At 61.1% G+C, this 14,944-nt stretch overlaps 1 protein-coding gene across 15 annotated transcripts in view; it reads right to left on the bottom strand.

Moving 5' to 3' along the window:
- The window catches only part of PIP5K1C (phosphatidylinositol-4-phosphate 5-kinase type 1 gamma), a 61,177-nt gene that overhangs the window by 28,176 nt on the left and 18,057 nt on the right, over positions 1 to 14,944 (bottom strand). For 14 of the 15 annotated variants that reach the window (XR_012501678.1, XM_074351124.1, XM_074351113.1 and 11 more), the window contains exons 2-3: positions 1,867 to 1,898; positions 297 to 389 (exon numbers count right to left, since the gene is read on the bottom strand). Coding sequence is in view for 14 of the 15 variants with exons in the window: in XM_074351113.1 (XP_074207214.1) it covers positions 297 to 389; positions 1,867 to 1,898 (125 nt within the window). In the remaining variant the exon portion in view is untranslated. Of the gene's footprint in view, positions 1 to 296; positions 390 to 1,866; positions 1,899 to 11,940; positions 12,482 to 14,944 lie in introns of those variants that run through there. The other variant, XM_074351118.1, reaches the window with a different exon arrangement.

The following is a 14,944-nucleotide window of genomic DNA, read 5'->3' as shown; positions in this document are numbered from 1 at the left end:
CGACAAGGCGGGGGGACCAGCAGCCACGGTCCCAGCTCCCGGAACAGCCCTGGCCCGACCTGACCTCAGAGCCTCCCTCACCGCTGCCTCAGCCCCGCTTTCCGAGCTGTGGTCTCCTCTCTAGACTAGCCAGCAGGGCGGGGGGGGGGGGCGTGGTGCAGCCTTGGTGACCAGCTGTCCCCAGGATGACATGCAGCAGGGGCCTCCCTGGACCGAGAGCAACCACCTGCAGCTGAACGCCACGCCCGCCCCCCGGCTTCCTCGCCAGCCCCGCCGGCCGAGCGCAGAGCAGGAACCTTCTTGTAGGTGGTCTCTCCGGACGCGTCCACTCCCCGATGGCCCAGCTTCTTCCCGTGGCCAGGGCCTGGCTGTCCTGTCATCAGCGGGGCCTGGAGGAGAGAAGCAGGCAGTGTTCAAGACGGGCGGGGGCCAGGGTGCTGGGGCAATCCTGGCAGGAAAGGGCTGTGCCCGTTGTGGGGCCCAGGGCGGGGGCTGGTTTGTGTGGGCCAAACCAGGCCCAGGACTTCCCGCTCCTCCAGAAAAGCAGGAGGCTGGCCGCCCCGTCCACCTGCAGGCAGCGGGAGAAGAGCCCCAGTTTCAGGTCTCCCCTCAGCACTGCTGACACCCGGCTGGTCACTGGCTGCGGGCGTCCTGGGTGCTGGGGGGTGTGGAGCAGCATCCCTGGCCCCACCCCCTCAATATCAGAAGCCCTTTGTCGTGACGACCACAGATGTCCCCAGACACGGCCCTGGAGAGACCCTCTGGGTTGGAATGACTGCCAACAGCATCTCCTCCCTGAGCGAGGAGGTCCCGCTGGCCTGGGAGTGGGTCAGCTCCCGCAAGCTCTAAGGGCCAGATACGGCAGTTGTGACATCCCAGCAAAGTTGTCTGGAAGCCACTGGCCCCGTGTGTGACACCACAGGGGGAGGATGGCGTACGGGGCCTGGGGGCCTGGAGGGCCACAGAAGCCAGCTCAGAGCAGCGGCCCAAGGCTGGCCAGCAGACAGGAACTGTGGCTCCACTAGTTACTGATATTTAAGAAACACCTGCTGTGTACCTGCCACCATTCCGAGAGCTCAGACCAGGCTGTTCTGCACGCTGGCCACCAGGGGGCGGGCTCTCCTCAGGGAAGGTTTGTTGCCACCCAGCTCTGCACCCCTCGCTGGCCCCCCGTCCTGGGCCTGGACGCCCCCCAGGGCCCCAGCAGGTGGAAAAAGCCCTCCTCAGAAAGACCCTGAGTGCCCGGTGGCATCCTGGAGAGGAGCCTGGCTGGGAGGGAAGGCGGACACCTGGGTGGGGGTTGTGGGTGGGGGTTGGTGACAGGGCTCCTGCTACTCCAGGCACAGGTGTGTGACACCTAGGATCCCTCTAACCCGCTGCCCACAGCTCCTCAGACAACAGGGCTCACGGACCCCTCGCAGGTGGCCACCAGGAGTGACTGGAAACTATCCAAGGACTGGGCACCCCGGGCCCACAGACAGCCAGGAGGCACATGCACACGCCAGCGGCCATCAGCAGGAAAGCTGTCCAGGGACAGGAGTGGGAGGCATCCAGGGGGGCACCATCCTGGAGGCACTGTTGACCAGCACAGGCACCGTCCCTCCAGGCCCCCTCGGCCTCCTGGGACCAGGGCTGGGTCCTCGGGGTTCTGCCCACCCCACCCTCCACATTCCTCCCTGAAACTCAAGATGCTGGCAGGACAGATGGGACTTTCACCGTCTGATGACAGGTGCTTATCTGCTTTGCCAGCACCTGGGGACCAGAGAGGTGCAGTGAGATACGGAGGCCACAGAGCAGGATGCGGGCCCAGAGCTTCCTCGTCCGCCTTCGGGAGGCGGGTCAGCATGGGGCCCGCAGGACACTCACCTCCACCGGAGTTGTCTTTTTCTGGGCCGAACCTGAGGGAGAGAAGGAAGACTTCAGTCTGGACAGGTGGTCGGGCCTCCACCTGTCAGCAATCCCCTCCACACATGCCCTGCACCCCAGGGTGGGTCCCAAGGACCCTGCATGGGAACAGTTCTGGAGACAGGATGGCCGAGGTGCAGGACTGACGGAGCGCTGCCAGGAGCAGGGCAGCCAGCGCCTGGGCCTCGTGGTGCAGGGAGGAGAGAGGGCACAGCCCGCCGCCTGGAGGGCACAGTCGGGGGGCCCAGGGCTGGGGCAGCCAAGGATGCTCCCTGGTTCCCGTCCGCACAGCCCCCAGCTGGGGCTGTGGAAGAAGGCTCCTGGCAGGAAGGCCAGCGAGTTCCGTCTCTCAGGACCATTCGCTCCAATCCCCGGGCCCCAGTGAGAGGCCTTGGGCCAACCACTGGCCCCTCTGAGCTTGGTGTCCTCACCCAGAATGCAGGCTCCTGCTGAGGATTATCTTCAGTGAGTGTGGTCGGCAGATCCACGGCTGCCCGCCCCCTGCCCAGCAAGGATGTCCACATTCTGATCCCAGAATGGGCTTTGCAGGCGGGATTAAGTTAAGTCCCCTGGGATGGGGGTGACCCTGGATTCCCCGGGGGAACCCATGTCTTCACAGGGTCCTCATCAGAGGGAGGCGGGGGCGTCAGAGTCAGAGAGAGACGGGAGATGCTGCGCCGCTGGAGGTGAGGATGGAGGGAGGGGCCGCGAGCCAGGGATGCGGCGCCTCTAGAAGCTGGAGAAGGCAGGAGCCGCTTCTCCCTGGAGTCTCCGGAGGGACCAGTCCTTCCCACGCTTGGTTTAGCCCCGTGGGGACTAAGTCGGACCCCTGACCTCCAGAACTGTGAGAGAATCAATCTGTTCAGTTTTAGACCAAGTTTGTGGTGATCTGTCACATCTGCAACAGGAAATTCATACATTCGTCTCTGCCAGGTGTCAGCTTGGAGACAGGAGGCAGGTGGTGACCAGGACAGACCTGGCCACCCCCCCACCAAAGGGCTCACAGTCAGAGGGGAGCAGACAACGGCCTGGACAGTGGAGCGAGGGCCAGGAGGGTGACTTGGAAGGCAGGTGGGGGGTCAGAGCAGCAAGGGAGGCCTTGGGCTTTTGCCCTCAGGGAGGTGGGACCCCTGCAGCCCTGTGGGCAGAGGAGGGCCCTGAATGAGGGCCTCACAGGCGCCCTCCGGTGGTCCCTGTGGAGGAGGACAGATTGTGGGGGCGAGGGTGGGAGCTACTGGTCCGGGGGTGATGACGGGGTGGGCCAGGGTAGCCAAAGTGGAGGGAGCGAGTGATAAGTGGGTGGACTCCGGGGAGATCTGACACCAGAACAGACAGGCTGCGCCTCCCGGAGGCAGAGTGAAGAAAAGCAAGGAGTCAGGAGTAACCAAGGGTTCTGGAGGAGCTCACTGGATGGCGCTGCCTCGGCTGAGACCGGGACAGGGCAGCAGTGGGTCTGGGGATGGCTGGGTGCTGGGTGGCCACACTGAGTGTGAGCCCCTGTGAGCCTCCCAAGTGGGGACGTTGAGGGCCAGCTGGGCCCCAAGTCAGAGCTCAGGGGAGGCCCGGGCTGGAGACAGGGCTGTGGGCAGCTATCTAGGGGAGACAGGGTTGCAGCCCCAGGAGTGGACAGGCTGCCTGAGAGGGGTGGGGGGGGGGAGGGGAGAGGCCCGAGGACCCAGGCCTGGGTTCACGAGGGACAGGGGCCCAAGGGGCCCAGTTGAGGGGTCAGGACACCCACTCTGTCCATCTTCTTCTAACTCCCAGCTCCGGTCAGGGCTGGGGAGTGGGCAGTGACTGCTAAGCAGGATGGGGTTCCCTCTGGGAGGATGATAATGTTCTGGAATCAGCCGCATAACATGGGGAAGACACAAACACTGAACTGTGCACTTAAAAGTGACTTTTATGGTACCTGTGAATTATCAATTCTCTCAATAAAAACCATCAACACGACATGATGGCTGTGGTGCAGCCAGGCTGGCTGGGTGTGGACTCCTAATGGCCACCCCCCAGGTGCCTACCTGTGCATGCCAGGCACCGGGTGCCGAGACCCCCAGGGGGTGGCCCAGGTAGGGAAACAGGCTGTGTGGGCAGCGGGCTGAGGCCACGGTCACGGCAGCAGGCCCCACAGGAGGACCCCGCCTGCAGAACAAAGCTGACAGGCCCTGGAAGACTGATGACTGCACCAGGACAGGGCCCACCAGCCACATGTGCCCACTGGCGACGTGAGGGGCTCCCAGCCCGGCCCCGGGGACGAACTGGGCTCAGCCCATCCCGAGACCCAGCAGGCGGCAAGCGGTGGCGGAAGGTGCTGGAAAGCTGATATAATATTTTCGTTGGCCGACCAACAGCAGAACAATTCACAGGCTTGCATCTGGGGTGTGAGGGAAGGAAGAGGGGAGGAGGCAGGAAGCGGCGGTGGGCCGGGTGGAACATTCCAGACCTCATCTGGGGGCCCTGGTGTCGCTGACTTGGGCCAGCTGCCCTCCTGGGGCAGCTGGGCCCAGGGCCCACCCCCATGCCCCCAAGTTGGTCCAACACTGAGGTCCTGACCCCCACCTCCCGAGGCCTCTGCACTCTCAGGCCTGTTGGGCAGCGTGGTCCTGCCAACACCAAACCCTCAGGACACCCAGCTGACTGAGTGACACCTCGGGGTCTCCCCTCTTGGTGCCTAGGGCCCCCTCCCCAGGCCTCTGTAGGACTCACATGCTGGCTGATAAACAGGGACCGGCCCCTACCCCAAATATCCCCAGATGGGCTCCCCACTGGCCCAGGTCACAGGGCGGGGGCAGAGCCCTTCACGACCTCCCAGTCCTGCCATCCGCACGCCGCACTCACTCCGTGAAATTTCCGTTTGGAACCTTGTCAGTAAACCCTGTGACCAGGTGACCCCGTAGCAGGAGGTCACAAGGTTCCCGTGCCCACTCCCACCAGCCGGGCCAGGGACCATGCCAAGACGTCAGGCTTCTCCCAGCCCAAGATGTGACCAATTATCTTTTGAATGAGCCACCCCGTTTTCGAGGAAATTAAGTTTTAAAAATAGCCTAGGGGAGGGGGAAGCGAGAGGCACTGCAGAGCGGGGATGATCTGGGGGCACAGCTGTGCGGGGGGGCTGGGTCTGGCCCCCCAGACACCCAGAGGCCTGCGGACAGAGGGACGCCACACCCCCTCCCCCGCACTCACAGGACTGCTCCTCCACATCTGACATGGAAACTGAGGCCGAGAAAGCTCACCAAGGACCCAGGGAGGGGCCGTAGCATCTGTGCTTCAGCAAGGTCACTAGGGTCCACCTTGAAGTCTACCCAGGATCCTCCACTGCTCCCTGCTCTGCTCAGACCCCGTCACTGCCCCCTGGACCCGCGTAGTCCCCTCCACCCTGGTCCCTGGCTCCCGCCCTCATTTCCACAGTCCGTCCTTCCCGCAGCAGCCACCAGAGGGTGTCAGTGAGCCCCTGAGTCAGGCTCTGCCCCTCCTCTGCCCACAGCCCTCCAGGGTTCCCACCTCTCTGGGGTAAAAGCTCACGTCCTCCCCAAGACCCTGCATGACTTGCCCGCCATCCCCTCCGTGTCCTTCCCTTCTCCCTCTCTCCCCCTCACTCACTCTGCTCCAGAAACACAGGTGTCCTCATTGTTCCTCCAATATGCCAGGCACAGTCCTACCCCAGGACCTTTGCACAGGCCGTCCCCACTGAAACCTGAAACACCCTTCCCCAAGACCCTTGCAGGGTTTGCCCCCTTGATTCATCCAAGATCTGGCTCAGAGGTCACCTCCCTCAGAGAGGCTGTCCCCTGACCACCTGGCCCCAAACTGCCCTCCGAGGCCATTCTCTCCACACCTCTGGCTTTGTCCATCTTCCCAGCACCCAGCACCACCTGGTGCTTGTGTGTTGCATCCCCGTAACTACAGGGGGCCAGGTCTGCTTTGTCACTCGCCAACAGGCACGTGCAGAGGGGAGAGTGCCAGCTGGAAAGGGCGGCAGCGGGCACGACGCCCGTCGGACCACTGCAGGGGCTGTTCCCCCAGGGTAGGGCTGTTGCCCAGACCACTGACCGCCTGGTGTCCAGGACAGGGCTGGCTCCTCATGACTCAGAGCAAACAAGAAAGCATGAGGCAGACGGGCCTGCAACGCTGAGAAACCAGGAAGCAGCACCGGGCCAGCCGCGTGCTCACTTTCCGGATAAGCTGGAACTATCTGGCTGTCCTTTGGGCCTCCTGCTGCATGGGGCTCTGACCCCGGGAGCAGAGTCCTGCAGGGAGGCTGGCGCTCCACGGGCATGGCTCAGGGCTGGGACACACACCCCCTCCCCCCGCAGAGGCCTGGCCCGCCAGGACCAGGGTGGACGGGATGCCCACAAGCCACAGCCAGAATCTGCTTGCTAAGCTGTGAGCAGGGCTCTGTGGCCGAGTTCCCGCAGCCGCATGACTCGCTGAGCTACAGAATTCCACGGAAGGGACCCTGTGGTGTCAGGACCCTTCCGGTCCCACACTCTGAGAACCCTGAGCTGTGAGGTCCACGCTGGGGCCCTGGGGAGACCAAGCTGGGGGAGAGGGGCTGGCACCCCTGTGGAGGCCTGAGCTGTGGGAGTTTACGCTGCGGGCCGCACCCAGCCCAGATCACAGAATCGCAAGCAAATGTGTGTTGTTTGAAGCCACAAAGCTTTAAGGTGGCTGTTACAGAGCAGCAGCTGACCAGAGCAGGTATCATGTTTCCATGCTAAGAGTGGTTCTAAAAGGAATACACAGGGTCCAGTTCCAGGGACGACTCTGGGGACGGGAGAAAGGGGTGAGCACTTTACCCGCTCCGTCCAACTCGGACTCCTGACACGCAAGGAAGCATTAAAAATGCCCACATGACGGATTATCCAGCCGTGAGCAGGAGAGCAGCCCTGACACCCGCTCCCACACGGACGGACCCTGAGAGCACGACGCTCAGGGAGAGAAGCAGACACAGAAGGACACGCAGCGTTTGAGTCCACGGATGTGAGGCGTCCAGAACAGGCCAGTCCCCAGACACAGGGAGGGGGCTCCTGGTTGTCAGGGGCTGGGGGGGGGGGAGGTGACTGCTGACAAGGTTTCTTTTGGATGAGATAGCAGGTTCTGGACTTAGATGGTGGTGATGGGGGCACAACAAAGTGAACATAATAAAGACCACTCAATAGCGCATTTTAAAAGGTGAATTTTATGGTATGTGAACTATATTAAAAAAATTTTTTTTTTGAAGAATGAATCCTTTTTGTTGCCAAGACACCGCCCGGGTGCGTACTGCGGAGCCAGCTCCAGACCCCGCCCCTCGGCAGCTGGGATGCTGCAAAGCAGCCCCGGTTTCCCCACGCCTGAAACAAGGTCGTGTGACCGACGGAGGTGCCTGACCTCAGGAAGGGCAGCCCACCCTGCAGGCTGGCGCTCCCCCAACCTACTGCAGGGAAGGACCAGGTTTTCCCTCAATTTCCAACCCATCCTGGACAAGACATCCATAAAACACAGTCAAAATCCCCCCTTGAGGAGTGAAGTTTAGACACACAAGATGAAGCCCCAGGATATGTGGCTCTGATCCAGCGTCCACGTGGCTGCCTCCAAACCGGACAGGAGTCACTGCCAGGGACCCCCACCTCCCGGACGAACCTTGTGGAGGAACCAGCCTCGGCCCCTCCTCCCTGGAGGGAGGTGCATGGTACCTGAGCAGTGTGGGGGCTCCATTTGCTAACCCGGGCCCCCCAGCACTGGAGTCATGGGCGCCAGATCATTCTCAGGGGCATCCTGGGCGCTGTGGGGCGTGGAGCAGCCTCCCCGCCACCCCTGATGCCAGGGGCCCCTCCCCTCGGTCGTGACAGCCGCAGATGTCCCGGGGCAGGGTGGCCCAGGTGGGACTGTCTGCACTGGCCCCTGTGGTTGAAAACCCTCAGATGAGATGTTTACGACGACAGTGACAGCACGTATCTTGCCCCCCGCCATACGGGCCCTGCCCCTCAGACTAACCCCACCCCCAGGCTGGAGAGGCAGCCACACCGAAAACTCTACCTCTCGGAGAGGAGAAGGATTTAGACACGCAGCTGAGAGCACCCGTGACACCCCCCACTCGCCCCTAACTCCACACTGACCGGATGAGACGGGGACTGGCCTCCGCAGTCTGCACGGGGACCTGAGGCCGATGGTCCCCACAGGAAAGCAACAGGCCTGAATGCAGGCGCCCCGGACTCCACAGCCCTGTGCCCCACGAGTGCGTCCCCTGGTTATGTGCCACTGGGAACCCCCTACGTGGGCTTTCTTTCTGCTGTACAGTGTCGATGTGAGTTGAGTGAACTTTCAAAATCACAGTGTTTTGGAGAAAAACCTCGGTTTCTTGAAAAACAAGCAGATTTGGACACACAAGGCCAGCATCCTCACCTGCCTGCACCCGTGCTCTCGCCCCACACGGTCTGTTCCCACCACGGCAAGCAGAGGGCACCTGCGAGCACTGGGGGCAGACGCCCCCTGATTGAATGATAGGTCACTTCACTACCACTATTTTACAGAAGGGGAAACACAGTTTGGAGACTTAAGAAGTTACCCTAAAAGTCTAAGGAGAGAAACCCTATGATCACATCTCAGAATCTAGAAAAGCAGTCCACAAGACTCAACATGAATGCCATGTCCAAAAAACTTCTAAGAAACTAGAGGAAAGGGGAAAAAATTAAAAGGACAGGGGTGGGTTGTGGAGTAGGAACTAGCTTTACCCTAAACAAGATCAAAACAAACACTTAAGGCAAACACATTAATATCAACAAGACAAGGAGCGCGGCTGTGAGCGCTACCACTGCAGGGGGACGCAGGCCAGTGCCACAAGACAAGAAAAAATCAAAAGAATGAAAACTGAAAAAAAAAAGACAAAATTTTACAAAATCCAAGTGACCAACCACTGAATTAAATGGAGCAAAGCAAGGTGGCCAGATGGACACCAGCGACTCACTGGGGGTCACACGGCAAGCACGCTGGGAAGAGGCAGGACCGGGGAGCTTCTGCCCTTTGCACCCACCACCTGCTCTTACGTGTCTGCCTGGCCCCGGTTTCACACTTGAGTTAATCTTTACCTGTCAGATTTGGATGACCTCTCTGGTCAACACACTATTTACAAGGGGGCTGCTGACCTTTCCTTCACCAGGGTCACACCTGGTGTGACGCAGAAATAGGTGTGAATCTGGGGTCAACACCACACAGCGACAGAAATACAGGCTTCCATGTTCTGGTATTATCTCAGACCTACAGCGCCAGTATTATGACAAGGAAGGCTAAGAAGTCTAGAGTTAATAGCTGATCAGAGCTGTTAACACTGCAAAGAACATGCTGAAAAATACCAAACTCTAGTTAACGATACACATATTCAAGTGTTTCTGGTGGAGTGTGCTGATGTCTGCAACTCTGAAATGCACCCAAAAAATCAGAGAGGGATGCATGAGTGATGGCTGGGCTGACGGTCAGATGAAGTAAGTAGAGAAAATGTCAACTGTAGGATCCAGGCGGTAATTAGTGAGCGTCCACTGCCCGATTCTTTCAACTTTTCAGCACAGTTGAAATTTTTTTTTAACAAAATCTTTTTCCTCCAGGTTAAAGGGGAATTCTGACCTTTGATGTCAGGTGTTTGCAAGCTTTGGAGAAACACATTTTGGAGCAGATTCCACCCAAAGAGTGTGAGTGACCACGCAGGCAGTAGTGGACACTACTGAGCACCCGTGTGCCACGCCCCAGGTTCCTGTAACACATACCTGCTCACCACACCTTGGAGAGGGTACGTGCCTACCTCAGGGCCTTTGCATTTGCTGTGTCTGCTGCCTGGGACATGCTAGCCCTACATCTCCATGTGGTGGCTCCTGTCCTCCATCACTTGGGTCTCAGCCTGAACGTCTCCTCCTGGAGAGACCTTCCTTGACCACGCCAGCCCCTTCCCGCCCCTCGCACCCTCTACCAGGCCTGTTTTATTTCCCTCGTGGTACATGTCACTGTCTGAAGCTGACTTCTTTACTGGCTTGCTCCTTCCTCGGAGAGCAGAGACCACACTGTCTTGACCACAGCCTCTTCCTCATGACCTAGCCGGATTCCTGGCACACAGTAGGAGCACAATAACCACAGGCTGCATGGCTGGGGTGGGGGAGGCTGGGATGAGGAGGTGGGGATGGACTGGGGAGCGATCTCAGAGGGGGACAGCCAGGACGAGGAGACCCCGCTGTGGGAGGAAGCAGGGCTGGGACCCCCATCACAGAGATGGGGGCTCAGGAAGGGCACCCTGGGTGTGGCTGGACACACCTGGGAGACAGCACATGGACGTGGCAACTGAAGCCTCGAGCAATGCCCAGCACATAGTAGGTGCTCAGTGAGTCACCGAACCAGTCATGGCCGAGCAGCTCCAAGTCCCCACCCGCTGACCACCTGGAGCCGTGGGGCAGCGCCTGGGCCTCACAGTGAGAGGACGCGGGCAACGGTCGAGAACTTCAATACAGAGGGCAAGTCTCCAAAAACTGTTCTTCGATTCATATGAACCATTTTCTGCCTCTTGGATATCTATTTCTTCTCTTGTGGCTTTGCATTGATCACTTTGAACCATCTGGGACGGTGAATGGAATCAAGTAAAGAATGCAAAGTTCTCCCCAACGACCCACTCCTCACGCGCTCACTGGCTCAAACTCCCGAGCGCTCCCCAGGCCCGGGGCTGCTGTGGGGCAAGTGCTACGTGTCGAAACATTAACGTTACACGAGGAAAGAATCTAAACACCCCGAAACCACAGGGTGAGATAACAGACACCGGCGTGTTCCCGGGTAGGTTAAACACAGCTTTTCAAGTTCATCCCTGAAGTCAGGGGTCAGTGAACGTTTCCTGTGAAGGGTCAGAGGAGGCCCGGCAGAGGCCAGGCCAGGCCAGGCCAGGCATGTGGGTCGCAAGGAGTTACCCAGGGGCGGTTCTCCTCCAGGGGCGACCCTACCCCCAGGGGACACTGGCCCATGTCTGGGGACACCTGTGGTCATCAGGGCTCGGGGGCTCCTGGCACCCAGTGGGTGGGGGCAGGGATGCCCAGGACAGCCCCACAGGGAACGGGCCAGTCCAACATCAGCAGTGCCAGCGGGGCCAGAAAGCTGTGTGGGTGGGGGCAGGGCCTGTAGTGGGTGTTCATTATATTATTCTCTAGGTATTTAAAATATTTCATGATAAAAAGACATTCCCTTGTACCATCCTGCCTGCTCTGTCTTCTGTTTCAAGTTCCCCGTAATAAAAGGCTACCACACATCCACACCCTCCGAGCTGGGCTGGTGCCCACAAGCCGTGCCTCCAACCCTCTCGCCGTCCCTGGGAGGAAACCATCACTGGGCGACTTACAGCTGGGAGGCTGAAGAGCAGAGGTCCGGAGGGCTCAAGGCGGACACAGTATTACTACTCCCCCACCACAGGCCTTGGGGGTGGTGGGGTGAGATTTCCCTGGTAGCCAGGGGTGGGAGATGCAGAGCCTGACAGGACCCACCAGCTCCAGGGCAAGCCCCTTCCCCAACCTCTGGCTGCCTGACCATCAGCTGGTGGAGACACAGAGGCCCAAACAAGTGCCCTGGGTGCAAACGTGCTCCCAGGAGGCCAGGCCTTTGGAGAACTGGCCGTGCAGCCACGCGATCTGCCCCGTTTACACAACAGCACAGGGGACAAATGGAAGGGTGCCTCCTCAGCAAAGGCGTCTCATCAACCCGAGCCATCTAGACGCGCAAGGTCTCAGCACCAAGAAACAGCATCTCCTTTCTCGGCATTAAGCTTTTACCAGTCCAGTCTCCCCCTTTGCTCTGGCTACCAGGGAGCTCAGAGTCAGACAGGCAGCCTACCCCTCAGGCTCCATGTCCTCAGAGGCAGGACGGTGCCAGCTCTCGACGAGACACGTGGGAGCACCCCTCCCAGCCTGGCCGAGTCTCAGCCTCCCTGAGCCCAGTTTACACGCCGGTCACGCTGAACGGTATTGAGCTCGCAGGGTGCGGAGAGGAGCCGGAGGGCCCAGCATGCGCCTGGACATACAAAGCAGTCCCCAAACGTACCTGCTAGTGTTCCCAACAGCGCCGCTTACTTGCTTCTGCTCACCACACACATTCAGTTGGCCAGTCCGGTTGAGGACGGTCACAGGTGCAGGCAGGACGCAGGGGGAGCATCGCAGGGCAGTCAGCACACGTGCTTCCCCTACTGGCCCCAGGGGCGCAGTCACCCGGCCCTGAGCCCGGGCCCTCGGCAAGGACGGCCCACTTCACATCCTCCTGTCCCGTTTCCAGCCTCGTATCCCTTCACACCGATGTCCCCAGGGAGCCACGCAGCCTTCACCCTTGGAGTAACATCCCTGCCTGCCTGGGTCCCTTTCCAGAGCCCTCTGTAGAGGAGGGAGTCGTGGCTGCCCTCCGGGGCCAAGGCCACAGCCTCTTCCTGGAAGACCGACTGGCTGCTGGGAGCCAAGAGCAACCCCCTTGAAGTGCGGGACGAGGCGGCCGGGGGCCTGGAAGGGGAGCGGCTGCTCCCGGTGCCCAGACAGCCAGGCCCCGGGGTCCCTGCGTCACACTGCACTCAAAAACCAGCCCTGGAGGGTGAGACGTAAAAGCAAAAGACCAAACCGAATCCTTAGGAGGAAATTAAGGAGAAAGTCTGCCCTGGGGTGGGCGGGGGTGGGGTGTCTCCCTAGCAGAGGGTAAGCTGAGCGGAGCTGCGGGGGTCCCGGGGCCCTGCAGGCTCACTGAGCCCCTGAGGGCAGCTCGCAGGAGGGCCTGAGCCGCGTGGCTGATCTGCACAGCAACCAGCTTCCTCTGAAGCCCTTTCTCAGGTTTTCCTTGATTCTCTGGGTGGAGCCACATTCTGACTGTGCTCCCTGCACCTGGCCCGGGGCCCTGCAGCCATCTGGTTGCCTGTCCCCACCTCCACTGGGCTCAAGGACAGAGTCCCTGCCGGGGCCGGCACCAGCCCGGCACGAAGCACAGACTCCCCTCGTGTTTGGTGACCACCTTTTGCTCCGCCCTGGGCACTGACATGCCTGGTCGGGTCGTTCCCACCAAGTCCACACCATCACCGGGGGCAGATACGGCTCCTCCGAGGATTCGGGCACTGGGGTGAGGGGTGAGGAGCGCCTGCGTCCAGTCCACACCCGGGCCGGCTCGCCAGCCCTGCCCCTGCTCGGCAGCCGCCTGGAGATGCCACGGGGCTACTACGAGCCCACCCAGCCGCAAGGCTCTTCGGGGCTTCTCCGTGCTCCTGGGGTCCTGGGCAATTCTCCCCAGGACCACCTGCCTGGCCTGGCCCCTCCCTCCCTCCAGCCCACCACACTTCCAGCTCCGGGTCTCTCAAGTCCACCCCTGAGCCATGGGACACACCGCTGCCTGCACCCCCACCTCCTCACCTCGCCTCTGGGTGGTGAACACCTGCAGGGACACAGCCCTCCCCATGCTCATCCTGGGACCTAGGTAGTCCTGGCTCTACCCTCTCCTGATGACCTGGACCTCTCCTTCCAGCACGCCACGCTGCAACCCGCCTCCAGTGCCCTCCCAACTCCTCCCTGTCCTCTGGGTGCCCCTGCGCTGGCCCAGGGCTGGGCATGGAGTGGACCTCTGTGAGCATCTGCTGAGCGAGAAACCCTGGAGGGCTGCATGGAGGAACCTGAGGGCGAGTGCCACCAGGAGCCTCCGGGGTCAGCAGTGAGGAACACAGCCCACATGCGTCTGGAGCTGGACGTCAGACAAAGGACTGAATGCCCAGCACGCCCTATGGTGCCTCCACCCGGCCTGTCCCAGCAGCGCCCGTCCCATCTCTCCTCTTCAGAGTGGGAAACTGGGGCTCAGAGAAGGGGTATCAGGATGTTTTGTGTTGAGACAGAAACCCAACTCATGCTGCTTGACGAGAAGTGGGGGGGGGGATATACGTTAAGTCCGGGGCTGGCAACCTGCCCTGCAGACCAAATCCCCCACGGCAGTATTTATAATTAAAGTTTTACTGGCACATGGCTGCACCCTCCTCGTTCACAGTCATAGCAGAACCAGCTCCCACACCTCCGCCCGGCCCCTCACAGAGAAAGCCTGCAAGCCAGCAAGACTAAAGAGGTCGCGGTGACGGGCCTCGGCTTCGCCGGGCTGCGGGAGCCCCGAGGACTCGGTCTCCCTGTCTCGGCACTGCCATCCTCGCTGCTGACCCTCGGGCAGGCGCCTGCTCGTAGGGGCAGACGGGCCCCTCTTTCCTGCTGCCCCCCCGCGACGCCCCAGGACAAGGAAGCTCTACCACTGGCCTGGGACTGCCTACTGGGGCCGCACCCCGCCTGGGGGTCGGGCAGAGGAAGCCCGGGCGCCGGCGCCAGCACGCGGGAAGGGGCTGGCAGAGGACGGAGATGCAGCACCGGGGACGGCGCCGGGGCGGGCGGAGGGTCGCGCGCTGTCTCAGGGCTGACGTGCGAGGCTTCCTGGCCCAGGTTTCCTCCCAGATGCGTTTTCACTCCCCGGCAGCCTGGGCCGGGCCGCAGACATGCACTGGGTTCCAGCAAGCCGCGGGCCACCGCTGTCACCCTCCAGTCCGGGCCCCGGGGACATCACAGGGGCTCCTGCACTTTGAGGCCCCTCCGAGTAGGGCAGGTGCTGACTGCCCAGCTCCCCCCTGTGAGGCAAGTGCTACAATCGCCCCATTTTATAGAAGAGGAAATGGAGGCCCTGAGAACAAACAAGCTGCCTACTGCGGTGGGGCCCCCAGGTGCCCGCGCCCTGCTCACGGCCGGGGCCATGGGAGCCCCGTGAGAGCAGGGCCGTAGACACCCGCATTCTCCCAGGGAATGGCTGCCACGTAGGATGACGCCCAGGCGGCCTGGGGAGCCCACTGCCTCGAGACGGAGCCATCCTGGGAGCAGCCCCTCCAGCCTGAAACTGCGACTTTGTGAGGGATGGAGCCGCGGGGTTTGGGGCTACATCACCCTCAGATTACACACACACAGAAAGTGTGACATGATAAATGTCTGTTCCCGTTTTAAGCCATGAAATTCTGCGGCGATTTGTTATACAGCAATAGCTAACTGATGCTAGCTGGGTC

Source organism: Camelus bactrianus, chromosome 22 (genome assembly GCF_048773025.1).
Source record: "Camelus bactrianus isolate YW-2024 breed Bactrian camel chromosome 22, ASM4877302v1, whole genome shotgun sequence".
Taxonomy (NCBI): domain Eukaryota; kingdom Metazoa; phylum Chordata; class Mammalia; order Artiodactyla; family Camelidae; genus Camelus; species Camelus bactrianus.
This window is presented reverse-complemented; position numbering and strand designations above follow the sequence as displayed.